The 14,830-nt window shown below is 37.5% G+C and overlaps 1 protein-coding gene across 1 annotated transcript; it reads left to right on the forward strand.

Annotated features, from left to right (window-relative positions):
- Positions 9,670-12,902, forward strand: LOC109834696. Its single transcript, XM_020402724.1, has 5 exons — positions 9,670-9,799; positions 9,842-9,848; positions 10,822-11,196; positions 11,810-11,886; positions 12,716-12,902. Exons 1-5 carry the CDS (start codon positions 9,670-9,672, stop codon positions 12,847-12,849), a joined length of 723 nt encoding a protein of 240 aa, XP_020258313.1. The 3' UTR covers positions 12,850-12,902.

The following is a 14,830-nucleotide window of genomic DNA, read 5'->3' on the forward strand; positions in this document are numbered from 1 at the left end:
ATTAATAAAGAATTTATTTTTATAATTTTTTATTTATAATTTATATCATTTTAAGTGATTAATAAAATTATTGTTTATTATTATTATTATTTTGTCTTTTTTTGTATAATTTATATTTTAAATAGAATTTTTAAAAAAACCGGGCCGGTTCGTAACCCTGCCCGGTCGGGCCCGGCCCCGGCCCGAGGTACCCGGGTCCGTGTCCGGGCTCCGGTTTTGCCCGGGCCGGGCCCGGATTTCTGGGCCGGGCCGGACCGGGTCGGTCCGAATGGACACACCTACTATTGAGTATTGTTGCTCATGGTGATCTAGGATAAAGCTAGAACAACTCGATGTAAAAACGGTCTTCTTCCATGGAGATTTAGATGAAGATATCTATATGCATCAACCAGAGGGCTACAAGATTGAGGACAATGAGAAAATCATGTGTGTCACTTGAGGAAGTCACTCTATAGACTGAAGCAATCTCCTTGGCAATGGTACAAGCGATTTGACTCCTTCATGCTGAAGCATGGATTTTTCCGAAGCGATTACGATTATTGTGTTTACATTAAGAACCTTCGTGGAGGTGATTATATCTATCTTCTTTTGTATGTGAATGACATGCTTATTACTTGGAGGAGCAAGATGGAGATAGATAGGCTAAAATCTTAACTTGGTAAAGCATTCGAGATGAAGGACATGAGAACTGCAAGGAAAATACTGGGTATGGAGTGTTTGTGGAAAATTTGTAATAAGAAAATAATGAAAGAATTGTATCTGATTTTATTCTCTCTAACTACTTAGAAAAAAAGAATGTTTACAACTCTCTCAACTCTCGATTACAATTTGAATTCCTGGTTACGAAAGAGAAGAGAATTGATCTGAGTTCTCTCATTTGTTTAAATCTGGGTTCTTCACGGTAGCGATGGAGTGCCTCCCTCGAATGCTCGCGTCGAGTTTGCTCTCCGTTGACGATCCGACGTTTTGATTCACTAGAACGATGTCTTCTCCTCATGATTTGACGTTGTGGAGAACTTGCGTGACAAGTTTTAGAACTCTGAACGAGTTTAGAAGAACTCTGTAAAGAGTTGATTTGAACCGAAAATCGGTTAATAAGCCAAGGCTAGAAGAAATCTCCGGTGGTCGATCTCCAGATCCGAGAATGCTCCCAATATCCTCTCTTTGCTGCCAAGCTCCAAGGTCAATCCGAGCCAAGAAGTTCCCCCCTCGCTGCCAAGTCTCAGATCCAAAAAGCCAGCCCGAACTCAATTGAGTTTACCCATATTTATAGAGAATTAAGGGGTGTAACCGCCTCCCTTAATTCTCTCAATAATGGGGTTGAGAGGGGTGTAACCGCCCCCTTAATCCGCTCCTAAGTGGGGCGAAAATCCCTCAAAATGTGGAAAAAAACGGTTCCTGCAACCGTTCAGCTCGTGTTTGAACGAGTCAAATGCCCACGTTGACGTTCAGGACCCTAACTCCGCATTTTAGAATGGAGACGCGGAGTTGGGTACTCGCTGGGTGTTGAAAAACGCGAGGGCCGCTCGCGTTTTGGAGTCTGAAGGTTGGAAACGCGGGGGTCGTCTGCGCTTCGTTTGCTGAAGGTTGGAAACACGAGGGTCGCTCGTGTTTTGCTTGTTGAAGCTTGGAAACGCGGGGGTCGCCTGCGTTTCAGGAATTGAAACGCGAAGATAAATTCCACGTTTTAGAAAGAGCCAATGACTTATAGCTTCTTCTGTAGAGCATTGCAAAGACTATTATCTTATAATCTTCATCTTAGCTCCTTAAAAATATGAGAGTCGTCAGATTGTAACTCCCGATGTTGATTGTGAAGGCTTCTGGAAGTCGTCAGATTATAACCTCCATTATCGGTGTTTGATAGGGGATCAGATATCTATTGTGCTTTTTAGACAGCCTACATGGAGATTAGAAGAGAGCAGGCGAATCAACGATTATTCTTAAGTTAGAAGGGCTATATAGAGCGGGTGATCGCGAGGTTCGGGATACAAAGTGCTAAGTCGGTGGTGACTCTATTGACTCCACACTTCAGGCTTTCAGGTAAACAATCTCCAACTACAGCAGAAGAGAAGACACACATGGAACGTGTCCTCTATGCTAGTACAGTTAGCAGCTTAATGTACGTAATGGTGTGTACACGTCCAGATATTTCACAGGCAGTCAGTGTCGTCAGTAGATTCATGGCGAAACCAGAAAAGACACAATGGGAAGCGGTGAAGTGGGTCCTGAGATACTTAAAGGGTACTGTTAATACGAGTTTATGTTTTGGTGGAAATACATGTCAGATTGATGGGTTTGTTGACTTAGATTATGCGGGCGATCTAGATAGACGACTATCTACTACTGGTTATGTATTTAGAATACATAGGGCTCCAGTTAGTTGGTGATCGATGTTACAGGCTACAGTGATACTTTCTACTATAGAGACCGAGTACATAGCCATGATGGAGGGAGTGAAGGAAGCATTATAGTTGTGGGGTCTTCTAGACTATCTAGGGATTGAGCATGAGAACGTGAACTTATAGTGTGACAGTCAGAGTGCGATTCACTTGACAAAGAATCAAGTTTATTATGCTCGTACAAGCATATCGATGTCAGGTATCATTTCGTGGGGGATGTCATAGAGGAAGGTGATATTTCTCTCATGAAGGTGCACATGAATGAGAATCCAACAGACATGTTAACCAAGGTGGTAAGGTGGTCACAAGTAGCAAGTTTAAGCATTGCTTGGACTTGCTTCATATCAACCCGTGTTGATTCGCCCAAGAGGACATGGCCCTTCGGGGCAATGATGGGGTGAGGTGGAGACTGGTATATGGAGAGCAAATCGTGAACTACGACTAGCTTGATTCCGATGGAGGGTACATATGCAGTCACGGTAAAGTGGCGCAGCTGGTTTGGTCTGGTTTGGCCTGATTTAGTATTTCAGATCTCTCTCGTAATGTTCACGATGTTCTTCTGGTGTTCATTCAAAATTTGAGGTTTATCAAATGATGTATGAGGTAAAGAATTGTGAACGTGGGGGCTACAAGCACGTGAACTGCAAGCACGAGAAACAGTTGCTTATAGAGTTCACTTGGCTGAGTTCAGCGGGCTCACCCGAGAGGCCCACCCGACTTTGTGCTATAAATACCCTTTCAGTCTGTGAGGGTTTTGTGGGATTATTTTTTTTTGTCGGCTGCTTTCAGAGTTTTGGCGGCTGTTGTGGGAGAAAAATATAGGGGTTAGTCGGCTGAGGAGAAAAGAACAGAGGGTTTATTTGGCGGCTAGAAAAGAGAGATCTAGAGGAGAGATTTTACAAGAGAGGTCAATTTCTTTTGGATAAAAATCAAATCTTCTTCTTTTGAGACGAGCTTGTAGATTGTACAAGTCGTCGGTGTTCTCCTCATAGTGGAATCTCTCCTCACCCCTCCCGTGGACATGCAAGTTTGCTGAAGCACGTAAATCTCGTGTCTTTACTATTTTTTGGGTGTTGGCTATTATTTGTAGGTTCCCTCGACAAGTCAGCCCTAGAACTGATGAGGGGAGATATTTCACTTTCTGTTCTTGTTTCTATTGTCAAATTTGTATAACTCAGGACATCTTATAGAACTATAAATAATCTATAAAAACAAATATTTAAAGGTTATTAAGATTTTAGACCATTGATTTTAAATCTTTAATAATTCTATATTAATCCCTGAAAAATTTAAAATTGCTTATAATTTTACGGACTAATATTGAATTATTAAAGATTTGAGGTAAAAATATGTATGTATGTTATACTTAAAAGAGGAGTTAATTTTTGAAAACCCTTTAAGTATGAGGGTAGTCCCGGATTACACACTCAGCTCATTTAATTTGAGAAAAACCCCTTAACTATGGGAGTGTTATAGAAAACACCTCTAAATTTTGGTACAATAAAAATTTTGGTAAAGCCCTTCAAGTTGTGTGTCTCATAAAAACCCCCATGTCCTTTTACATTTCTCTCAACAAACTTTATTAAGATCATTACTTCAATGTGTGATTGAGATGAAATAGCCTCTTGGGAAAAAACTCTTTTTAATTAAGAAGAAACACTCAACATATAATAAAAGGACCCAATCACTTTACGCTGCTTTCCCCTCTATATCTCTTATTTTCCTTTCATCTGGGAAAAAAGTTAATTCTATTATGATTAATAGATACTTATCACATAATAGATTAGATTCAACCGATTAGCTTTAAGAAGTTAAGTGAGAAAAGCATGTTAATAAAACCCCCTCAACTATATTTATTTGAAAAACATCCTTAAAGCTTGGGATATAGATAATCCGTCTCAACTCTTTAAATTTTTGATTAACGCCTCCCACCCCCCCCCCCCCCCCCGCCCAAACACACACATGTAGCTGAGGAATTTTATTAAAAAAAAGAATGACTTAAGGCACATGTGGCATTGATTTTATAAAAGTGGATTTTATTCCAAGTCTATCATTCAATGGACATACCTATTCTTAGATTTATCCTTCTGATTCTCCTTACCTTTCATGATCTCGAACTAACTATTTGATAAAATGAATTATATTATTCATTTTACATTACTCACCTTCTTATAACTTTATAAAGCACATAGCTTGGATATGAGCATTGTTACGGGTATTGGATTCTTCTAACTGCTTAATTTAAATTTTTGGATATTCGTATGATGTTGGATAACTCTAAACTTTTTTGTTAAAATACAATACATACGAGTGCATTCGAATTATATTTTATAATTTTCTAACACCTAATCAATTTGGAAATTTTAGACGAAGGGTAGTTAGAAAAATATGGAAGGATTACAAAATTAGATTTTAAAATTGATCACATAATTTGTGTATTCCTTCATGAATTTGCACATTTTGACTCAGATAATTCTAGAAAAAAACTTTTGAATTAATATAATATTTGATTGTTGGCTATAAATAACAGTTGAAAGTGATTTTTTTATAATTAAATAAAATCTATGAGCACTAGAGAAAACCTACCATTTTTCTTTGATAAATTCAAGAATTTTTTATTAATAGTAAGATTCTTTTGGACATTGGTCACTTACATCATTAATATTTTGAAATTAATCCTTCAAATTATTGAAATTATTCTTAAATCATTAATATTTTAAGAGTTTAAACTGCACCATTCCTCTGGAAAGGCAAAATATCAAAACCAACAAGGTTTTACGTATGGAAGTGTTTAAAATATTAATATATTATGGAAATTATAAACCTTTTTGCAACCATGTTATAGTAAATAAATAAATCTAAAATATACATGTATAAGATCTTTGACCTGTGCAATGCAAGTACACTCCAACTACTTCATAAAAGGATCTGAGTTTTAATTTCCACATCCAGTGTGGAAATATAAGGGTAAATATCGGAAAATCCCCCTTAAGTTTGAACAATTAACAAAAAGTTCCCTTAACTTTTAAAATGTTAAAAAAACTCCCCCTTAAGTATAGAGATTATCACAATTCCACTTTTAACTTTCAAAAATTACCAAAAAATTCCCTTTAACTTTGAGGTTTTTCAAGAATGCCCCAACCAAAATAAGGGGGTTTTCCTAGTAAAATTTCAAAGTTAAAGTAGTTGCTTTGTTAAATTGTTTTGCTTCTCTTGGGCCAAAGATAAGCAGAAGCCAATTTGGATTCAAGAAGCAAATCAACTAATACAATTATGCTTGGATCTGATCCCTACGCCCATGGGCTTTTGTCGACTTTATTCGACCGTAGGCAAGACTTTTTGGAATTTTTTATAGAAAATCATATACACAATAATCTACATGTATCTTAGCATCCATTTTAAATCTTTATGATCAAAACATTAAAATTATGATAAACAATGCTTGAGCTCTCAACAGTGAGATTAGGGGCTAATCCCGAGCAATAGCGGTGTTGAGGGTTGACAACTAATGTGTTGGGGATCTCTTCGTCCCTTCTGATAGCCGATTTTCTAATAGGAAGAGTCATGCAAAATCACTACACATTAGAGGACCAGAGTTAGGTTCTCCGGTGATCTCTCCAACAATCAAGTTAGTATTTAGCTTAAGTGAAAAAAGGATTAATGAGCTAAACAAGTTCTATGTATGTAAAAATTGCGTTATTCTGTAAGAAGCTTCTCTCTTTAGCTAGAGATGTCTTACCTTGGTTAGGAGGCGATGAGTCTATATATACCCAGCTTAGAGGGGTGAATATGTAACTTTGGCCTTGCCGAAATAGACAGTTGAGTCGGCAGATGCTTTATAAGTGCTGTCTGTAGATGAGATGAGTCATCTATAAGCTTGATGTGATGACGACATTGGGGGCATGATGCTGACTGAGGGTGATGAGTCATGGAGACTCGTGGAAGGAGCAGTGGTAATCCTGACTAGCAATCAGTGAGGGGTTCGAGGATAAACTGTCTCTTAACTTGGCTCTGCGAGCGGGCCGACAAGTGCTGCCTTTTTAGTCAGCCTCGAAGGTAGTCGACCCGGCCTTGCGGATTGAAGAGGAGTGGAATCAACTTGAATGATGAGTTTTGAGTGAATGCTTCTTGACTCGCGTGAAGTCGATCTGATGATTGGTTGGCATGTGACATGTGTCGACTCTAGAGGGGGGATTAGCACTTAGGCTATATGATGGTATAACAAGTACATAAATTAAGCTCAATCCACATTCTCTGTTTGACACTAGAACAAATGTAATCTACTCCGTACCCTCTAAGGCTATGTTTGGTTTGAGTGGAAATAAGAGAAAATAAAATAAAAGGAAAAAGAAAAAGAAAAGAAAAGGCAAAGGAAGAGAAATAAGGTCATTTCATATGTTTGGTTGTAATGAAAGTTGTAGAAAGGATTTAAAGAAAAGTAGTCACTATTTCAGTATATGAGCTGATATATAGATTGGCATAATATGAATTTTTCCCATCATTAATCTAATAATAAATTTGTAGGCTAAAACCCATCAAGCTAACAACAATTTAATTATGGGGGAAATGTTTCTAGCCCGCAGAATAAAAAAGCAAATATGCCCCCACCTCAAAACTAAGTCTACATGTCCAAAACCCCCAAAATCCATATTTTTATACTACTAGCCCCCAAAATTCGATGTCATATCACCAATAACTCAAAAAAGAAGAAGAAAAAAAATCACCACAATGTCTTTCCCTCTCATCTATTTCTTCTCTTCTTCCCCTCTTCCTCTCTCATCTCTTTTTTCTTCGCTTCCCTCCTCCTCCAACAACCGTTGCCTTAGTTTTTTTGGTCCACCATCATACAACCGCACCATATCTACCCTCCATTTCCTCCTCCTCTTCTAGCTTTAAATATCTACACCCGTCCTTTATACCATATCTCGTCCCTCCTCCTCCAACAACCATTTCTTTGACTTCTTCTAGGTGGTCCCACCATCCCTCCCATCTCATCATCTCCCTTCTCTCTTCTGCTTGGGTCTACAACCCCCTCACTGATCTCAAACTCATGCCCAAAATTCTTAACCCAATATGATTCCTTGAGCAACAAGAAATCTTTGACAGAGGCTATTTATTATTCTTTAGATATGAACCCGTGAGTTATGCAGACAACAACATAGAGAAAACAATTAAGGTTGCAGGTCGCATCTAGAGAGGAAATAGATTGTTTTTTTGAAGCCATGAGATATAATTTGGCTTTTCAATATGCTCTCTTTTGTGTTCTTTTTTAAGAGAGTTTGTATTTGATCCATCCGACAGTAGCACTAAACATTAAAAAGGGCTTTGTAAGATAAAATAATAGATTCAAGAAGTTTTTGGTTTGGCTCTTTATTTGATTAACTTTACAGCTGTTAGAAATTGTTAGAGATATTAAGTGCTTTGTAGGGGTGCAATTTAGAGATTGGGTGATTGAGAGATCTTCACATTGTATTTCTCATAAATTGTAAGTAAAGCTATTCTCCTCCTTCGCCTACGAACGTAGGCTACAAGCCAAACTACGCATATCGTGTGTTTTTATATTTTTGATATTTTTAGTACTTTCGTGTGATTGATATAGTCTATTCATGGGGATTTGTTATAACATCACCAGTAAGTCCAAAAAAATATCCACAATATCTTTCCCTTTCATCTCTTTCTTCTCTTCTTTTCCTCTTCTTCTCTCATCTCTTTCTTTCTCCTTCCCTCCTCCTCCTCTGACAACCACTACCTCAACATTTTTGGGTCCACAATCATATATTCGTCCTTTATCTCCATACACTTCCCTCCTCCTCCTCTAGTATCAAATTTCTACATCTCCTTCCCTATACCCTCTCCTTCTCTCCTCTTCCGATATTCTTTCCTTGACTTCTTCTAGGTGTTCCCACCACCCCTCCTACCTCATCGCCTTCCTTGTCTCTTCTACCTAGGTCTGTCACCCCCTCACTGACCTCAAACTCATGCCTACAATTTTAATTTTTCTCTCTCTTAATCTCTCAAAATTAGGGTAACTTAATATCAAATGCATAAACTTAATGACAAATGACTATGTTGAATAACTGATGAAAAATATAATACATATGCATAAGCTTAGCAATTAATGCATAAGCTTAACAACCGATAAAAAGGCTTAACCACAAATATATAAGCTTAACATCTAAGAAAAAACTTAACAATAACCATATAAGTTTAACAACTAATGGATAATCATTAATATTTAATGCACGAGCTTAACAACCGAGGAAAAAGCTTATTGACAAATACGTAAGCTTAGCAATTGATAAAAAGTTTACGATAAACGCATAAGCTTAACAATTAACAAAAAAGCTTAAACTATATAAATGCATGAGTTTGACAATTAGTTGTTAAGTTTATATATTTCTTGTAAACTTTTTATCAGTTGTTAAGCTTATAGGTTTATTGTTAAGCTTTTTTGTTATTTGTTAAGCGTATACATTGATTGTTACTCTTATATGTTTGTTGTAATTTTTTATCAATTGTTAAGCTTATGCATTTATTATTAAGTCTTTTAGTTATTTGTTAAACTTATGTGTTCATTGTTAAGTTTATGCATTTGTTATTATATTTTTTTATTAGTTGCTAAGCTTATGCATTGGTTGTTAAGCTTATGTGATTGTTAAGGTTTTTTATCAGTTGTTATACTTATACATTGGTTGCTAAGTTTTTTGTCAGCTATTTAGCATAGCCAATGGTTGTTAAGCTTATCCAGTTAATTGTTAAGATTATATGTTTGTTGTTAATTCTATATGTTTGTTATTAAGTCGTGTCATAGCCATCCCTGTACCCTAAATTTGATAGATTAAGAGGGACGGAAAAAAGAAAATTGTGGGGATGAGTTTGCAGTGAGGGGGTGGTGGTAAAAGAGATGAGGAAGGTGACGAGATAGGATGAAGTGATGTGGATTATGTAGAAGAAGTCAATGCAGAGGTTGCTAGTGGGGGAGAGATAAGAGAGAGCATAAAGAGAGGGGATGTGGAGATTTAAAGCTGGCGGAGGATCAGGGAAAGAAGAGGAGATAGGAGGGAGGATGTATGACGGTGAGCCCAAAAAAGTCGAGACATGAGTTGTAAGAGGATGAAGAAAGGGAAGGGAGAGAAGAGGATGGATGTACGATGGTGACCCCAAAAAAGCAGAGCATGAGTTGCCGGAGGAGGAGGGAAGGGAGGGAGGAAGAAGAATGAATGTATGATGTAGCCAGAGGAAGAGGAGGAAAATGAGGGAATGTAAGGACATGGATGTAAGATATTGGTGGGTGCGAAGAAGTCAAGGTAGTGGGTTGCTGGAGGAGAAGGAAAGGGAAGAAGAAAGAAATGAGAGGAAGAGGGAAATGACAGAAGAAAGAGATGAGAGTGAAATGCCTTGTGAGCAATTTTTTTACCTTTTCTTTTTTTTAAAATTACTAGTGTCTGGGTACCAATTTTGAGGCTAGGAGCAAAAAAATTTGGATTTTTTGGGATTTTTGACACGTCAACTTAATGTTGAGGATGTGACATATTTGCTTTTTGATTTTGAGAGCTAGAAATATGATTACCTTTATTTATTGGGTCTATTTGGGTCCTACATGAACAAAGTGAGCAATTTGAACTTTGTGGGCCTAAGCTACAAGTAAACCAGGCAATAAATTATTCTGCATGGGCTCACATGGAATAAAAGTGAGTAAAACTTCTTTAGAGAAGAGAATATTGGTGCGTTCTGATCATCTCTACTTGAGTTGCTTGTTGAAGAACTTTCCTCCACCTTCATTGGGTTCCCGCAAGAAAAAATTGAGGATGTTTTTCATCTCGTTTTTCTTATAGAATCTCTCATTTCTCCCACCCCCCACCACACACACACACCACCACCACCACACACACACCTTTTTTTTTGCATTTTCTTCTAATCAAAAAGTGGAATTTTTTCTACCTTACTTTCTTTCTTTCCTCTATTTTTTGACCAAACACAACATAAATGATTTTTTTGAAGAAACCTATAATTCAATATTTCGACTAAAAACTCACCACAGAGCAAAAACTCCCAATACCGATACCAAAAAATTTCTCAAGAAAAAAAATTCAATGTGCACTTTGTTTGGTTACGAGAAATTTCTTATGTGTCAAAGAAATCAGTTTTTTTCTGTTTAATTGCCTAGTGCTTCTCTTTGAAAATCAATATAACGTTAAAAATAGCAAAAACAATATCTTATATTTCCTCATTCCTCTCCTACTTTTACCACTGTATGCAATTACTTGATAGAGGGGGGAAACCAAGTTCTTCAAGCACTAGTAGAAAATCGTGTATTCTAAACGGAATATTCTAGACGGCGACCTCACCCTCTCCTCACCCTTCTCCTCGACCTCACCCTCTCCTCTCAAAAAAAAAAATGATCCCTCCACCTCCCCCTCAGCCCTCCACTCCTCCGCCCTCTACACCCTCTCCTCCCCCTTCTCCGGCGACCTCACCCTCTCCTCACCCTTCTCCTCGACCTCACCCTCTCCTCTCCTCTTCTACCTCCTTCGTCTCTGCACTGTCGCTCTCATCATCACCATAACCGCCCATTTATCAAATTGAACCAATTCCGATCAGAATTAGGGAGGAATCAGCTGACCCATAAGAGGAATAAGGGTCTAATTGGCAGAGCATCGACGCTCGAGGAATCCCCAGCTTTCGATCCACTGACAAGTACTCAGGGCCCTGATCCTGAGCTCGTTGCAGCGCTGAAGCTCAAGTTGCTTGAAAGTTTCTTGAATTTTTTTCCAGCTGGATGGCATGCAATGTGTTTGTATAAATTCCCATGTGAAAATTATGGCTTTTTCTAAGCATTTCTTTGTATAAATTCCCATGTGAAAATTATGGCTTTTTCTAAGCATTTCAGTTATTTAACAGGGCATATTGATAATGCCTAATTTTGTAAAGAAAATTATGGCTTTTTCTAAGCATTTCAGTTATTTAACAGGGCATATTGATAATGCCTAATTTTGTAAATATTAATTCTTCATATAATTTCTTTCATGCTGTCTTAACCAGTTACCTATAGTATCCGGGTACTCATGGTAGCATATAAATAATTGATACTACTCCTTAGTTATGTAAATATCCTTCTTAATGCAACCCAAGTTGATAGAATTGCTCGTCACGCCTAACTTTTCTCATGTCAAGTGCCATATTAATTTAGGATAAATTATCTAGTGGACCATGTTCAATGGATAGCAGGTCATCCAGGAGTTAATGTCCTTGTTAGTATAAAAGAGATTGGGATCGGTATAATACTGTGATTCATGGTTTTATCTTGGACCACCATTTACTACTGAAAAGAATGTTTATGAAATTCGTTGTAGAAATAAAAGTAGGTTCTTGAGTCTTTGTGCTTAATATTGATTTTGATGAGTTAACAGGAACTACATGGAGAAAATAAAGTCTTCCATGTATTACCCTTCTCACTACTTTGATGCGGATCAGGAGATCCATTCAAGTGAGTTGAAATTCTCTGAATCTTAATGTTTAACTCATACGATATTATTTTAGTTTAAGTTAAAGAATAAGCTGCTATTATTTTCACTAAATTACTGGAGATCAAAATGGCCTGGTGAGCTTCTTGTTGATTATGAAGAAATATGACATCATGTGTGTGGTAGAAAATAGGATGGATAATTTTTTTTTATTATTAATTGTAGGCTCGGATCATCAAATTCAAAAAGGATCAGCATGCCTCAGATAACATGTTCTCCTTTCTACAAGGTATTAATTACCCAGCATGCACAGGATTAAATGGGTATATTATGACATTTTGTGACTGCCAAATCAACTAGTTCACACTAAACCATGAATTCAGAATTAGTAATTTTTTAGTTTCAAACTTGTTTGGTGCAAATGTTATTAAAACATATAATTAGTAATATGAACACCTTCGTGAGTAACGATTCTATCCCAGTTTGACTACTACTTATAAACCCTGAATATCACCTGCCATGTGTATCAGTGCAGTCATATTTGTTTAATGGCATCTTCAGCCGTGATCTGTTATTGGCCAGTTGATCATGATCTATAATAGTATGCCTTAAAGAAAACAAAAAGGAAAAGAAAGGAAAGTAGCCTTATTTCAACATTTGACGTGCTTTGTTGAATTATGCAAATCATACTGTGAAACCATTTCTTTTTCATTTGGCCACTGATATATGATCTTTATTTTGATAATTCATGTGATAATGTGCATACATTTTTCTAATTAACGGCCTCCTTCTAAGGAGTGCTTTAATCTGAATATATTCCAACTTATTATGTGTTGCTTTCTGCTGTAACAGCAAAGCCAGCTGGTGGCAACTACACCACTCGTAGTGTTAAAGTCAAAGGAGTTATCCAATGCTTCAGTGTGAATCCTGAATCTAACCATCTCGGAACGGATAAAGGAGTTGAAGAAGCTTCTGCAGTGTCATAGTCATTATAAATAATTTATGTAAAAGTTTGTAAACAATTTATGTATCTCTACTATTTTGGTGAATGTATTATTTGAATGTAATGAGATTTGATATTGGAATATAATTAGATTGTGTTGGATATGAATATAATTTTTTGTTGTTCAATATTGTGTATATGCACCCAAAGTAGGTTTTGTAAAAAAAAAAAAACTATAGCTTAGTATCCTAGACGGAAATTCCGTCTAGGATGCTCAAATTCCGTCTAGGATGCCTTTTAAAAAAAAATTAAATAACATCAATTTCCGTCTAGAATGAGTATTCTAGACGGAAATTTCCGTCTAGAATACTCATTCTAGACGGAAATATTGTCCGTCTAGGATGCATTATTCTAGACGGAAATTCCGTCTAGAATAATCCGTCTAGGATGTATTCTAGACGGTTTTGAATTCCGTCTAGAATATTTCGTCTAGTATGTATTCTAGACGGAAATTCCGTCTAAAATACTACATCCTAGACGGAAACTTTCTAGACGTGTATTCTAGACGGAATTCCGTCTAGGATACGTATCCTAGACGGAATTCTGTGTATCCTAGACGGAATTTTCCGTCTAGGATGCCTAATTCTTTAGCAGTGAAGGGTCTGCGCATTGCAAGTGCATGCTCGCAAAGGAAGGCTAACGATCATTGCGAGTGCATGCTTGCAAAGGAAGGCTAACGATCATTGAATCCTAAAGAGTAGACCGTAACAACGATCTACCTCAAGGAAAGTGCATCTTCATTTCTTGATCACATTTGATGTGTTTCCTTCTTCTTGAAAGTAAATTTAATTTTACAAAGGAAGGCTAACAATCACTGAATCCTAAAGAGTAGACTGCAACGATGATCAACCTTGAGGAAATTAAGGGCATCTTCATTTCTTCATCACATCTGATACGTCTCCTTCTTCTTGGAAGTTAATTTAATTTACACAGCAGTCAACCGTAGCTATGTTGCAATACCAAGTTCATCCGGCTACCTGTTCAGTCTAGTCCTTTTTTCAGCTGATCATTTAGTGTGTTCAGTTTTATTTCTTTCGACTTTATCGATCAACTTTAGCCATTGTTACTATTATTCATGAGAAGAACAAATTTTCAAAACCAACCCATTTGATAAACTATTCCCAAAAAAAGACCCATTTCAGTTTTATTTGTAAAAACCGACCTGGTTTCAGCCTCAGCGCTGAAACCAGGTCGGTTTTTGAAAAAAAGTTTCCGAAACTTCACGGGAGTTCAACTCCCGTGAAGTTTTGTTATGAGAAAAAACTTCACGGGAGTTGAACTCCCGTGAAGTTTCGTAAAGTTTTTTAAAAAAACCGACCTGGTTTCAGCGACAGTGCTGAAACCAGGTCGGTTTCTCTAAATAAATCTGAAACGGGTCGTTTTTTACAATTAGTTTATCAAATGGGTTGGTTTTGAAAATTTGTCCTTCATGAGAAGTTGAGGTACAAACGAGATGCAATCACTCTTATCCACCGTACACTACGATCAGAAGACAAAAGCTCCAGCTTAATCAAAAAGACAAATTCAGCTTGATTAATCATTGAAAAGAAACCTAGATTGAATTTAAAAAAAAAACTAAATTAAAAAAAAAACAACAACTGATTTTCCACAATAAATTGAGAAGGAAAAAAAAAACTTCTCCCCCGATCGAGACTCCAGTTAAGAGTCAAGGGCTGCCATCGACGCGGGACTCAACAAAGGGAACGAACACCAGTTCGAATAAAACGACGGCGACAACAACCCCATCATTCCCCCGTTCGGACCCTGACTCATCATCTCCGGATCCCCACCTCCTTGCAAACTCGTCTGCTCCATCAACGGCACCGCCAACCTCTGCTCCACCTTTATCGGTGCCGGCGCCCCTGCTTTCTCTCTCATCCGCGGAGCAGCAGACCGCTGCATCCCGGTCAATTGCTGCACCAACCTCCTGAACCCGTGCGGGTCGACCCGGTAAACTTTCGGCG

This window comes from Asparagus officinalis, chromosome 3 (assembly GCF_001876935.1).
Source record: "Asparagus officinalis chromosome 3, Aspof.V1, whole genome shotgun sequence".
Taxonomy (NCBI): Eukaryota; Viridiplantae; Streptophyta; class Magnoliopsida; order Asparagales; family Asparagaceae; genus Asparagus; species Asparagus officinalis.

Bases quoted from the DNA above. Each gene is read 5' to 3' on its own strand.
- LOC109834696 (XM_020402724.1), top strand. From the start codon at position 9,670: ATGGATGTAAGATATTGGTGGGTGCGAAGAAGTCAAGGTAGTGGGTTG. The intron at 11,197-11,809 runs GTATAAATTCCC...ATGAGTTAACAG, and splicing joins GGATGGCATGCAATGTGTTT to GAACTACATGGAGAAAATAA. The intron at 11,887-12,715 runs GTGAGTTGAAAT...CTGCTGTAACAG, and splicing joins GGATCAGGAGATCCATTCAA to CAAAGCCAGCTGGTGGCAAC.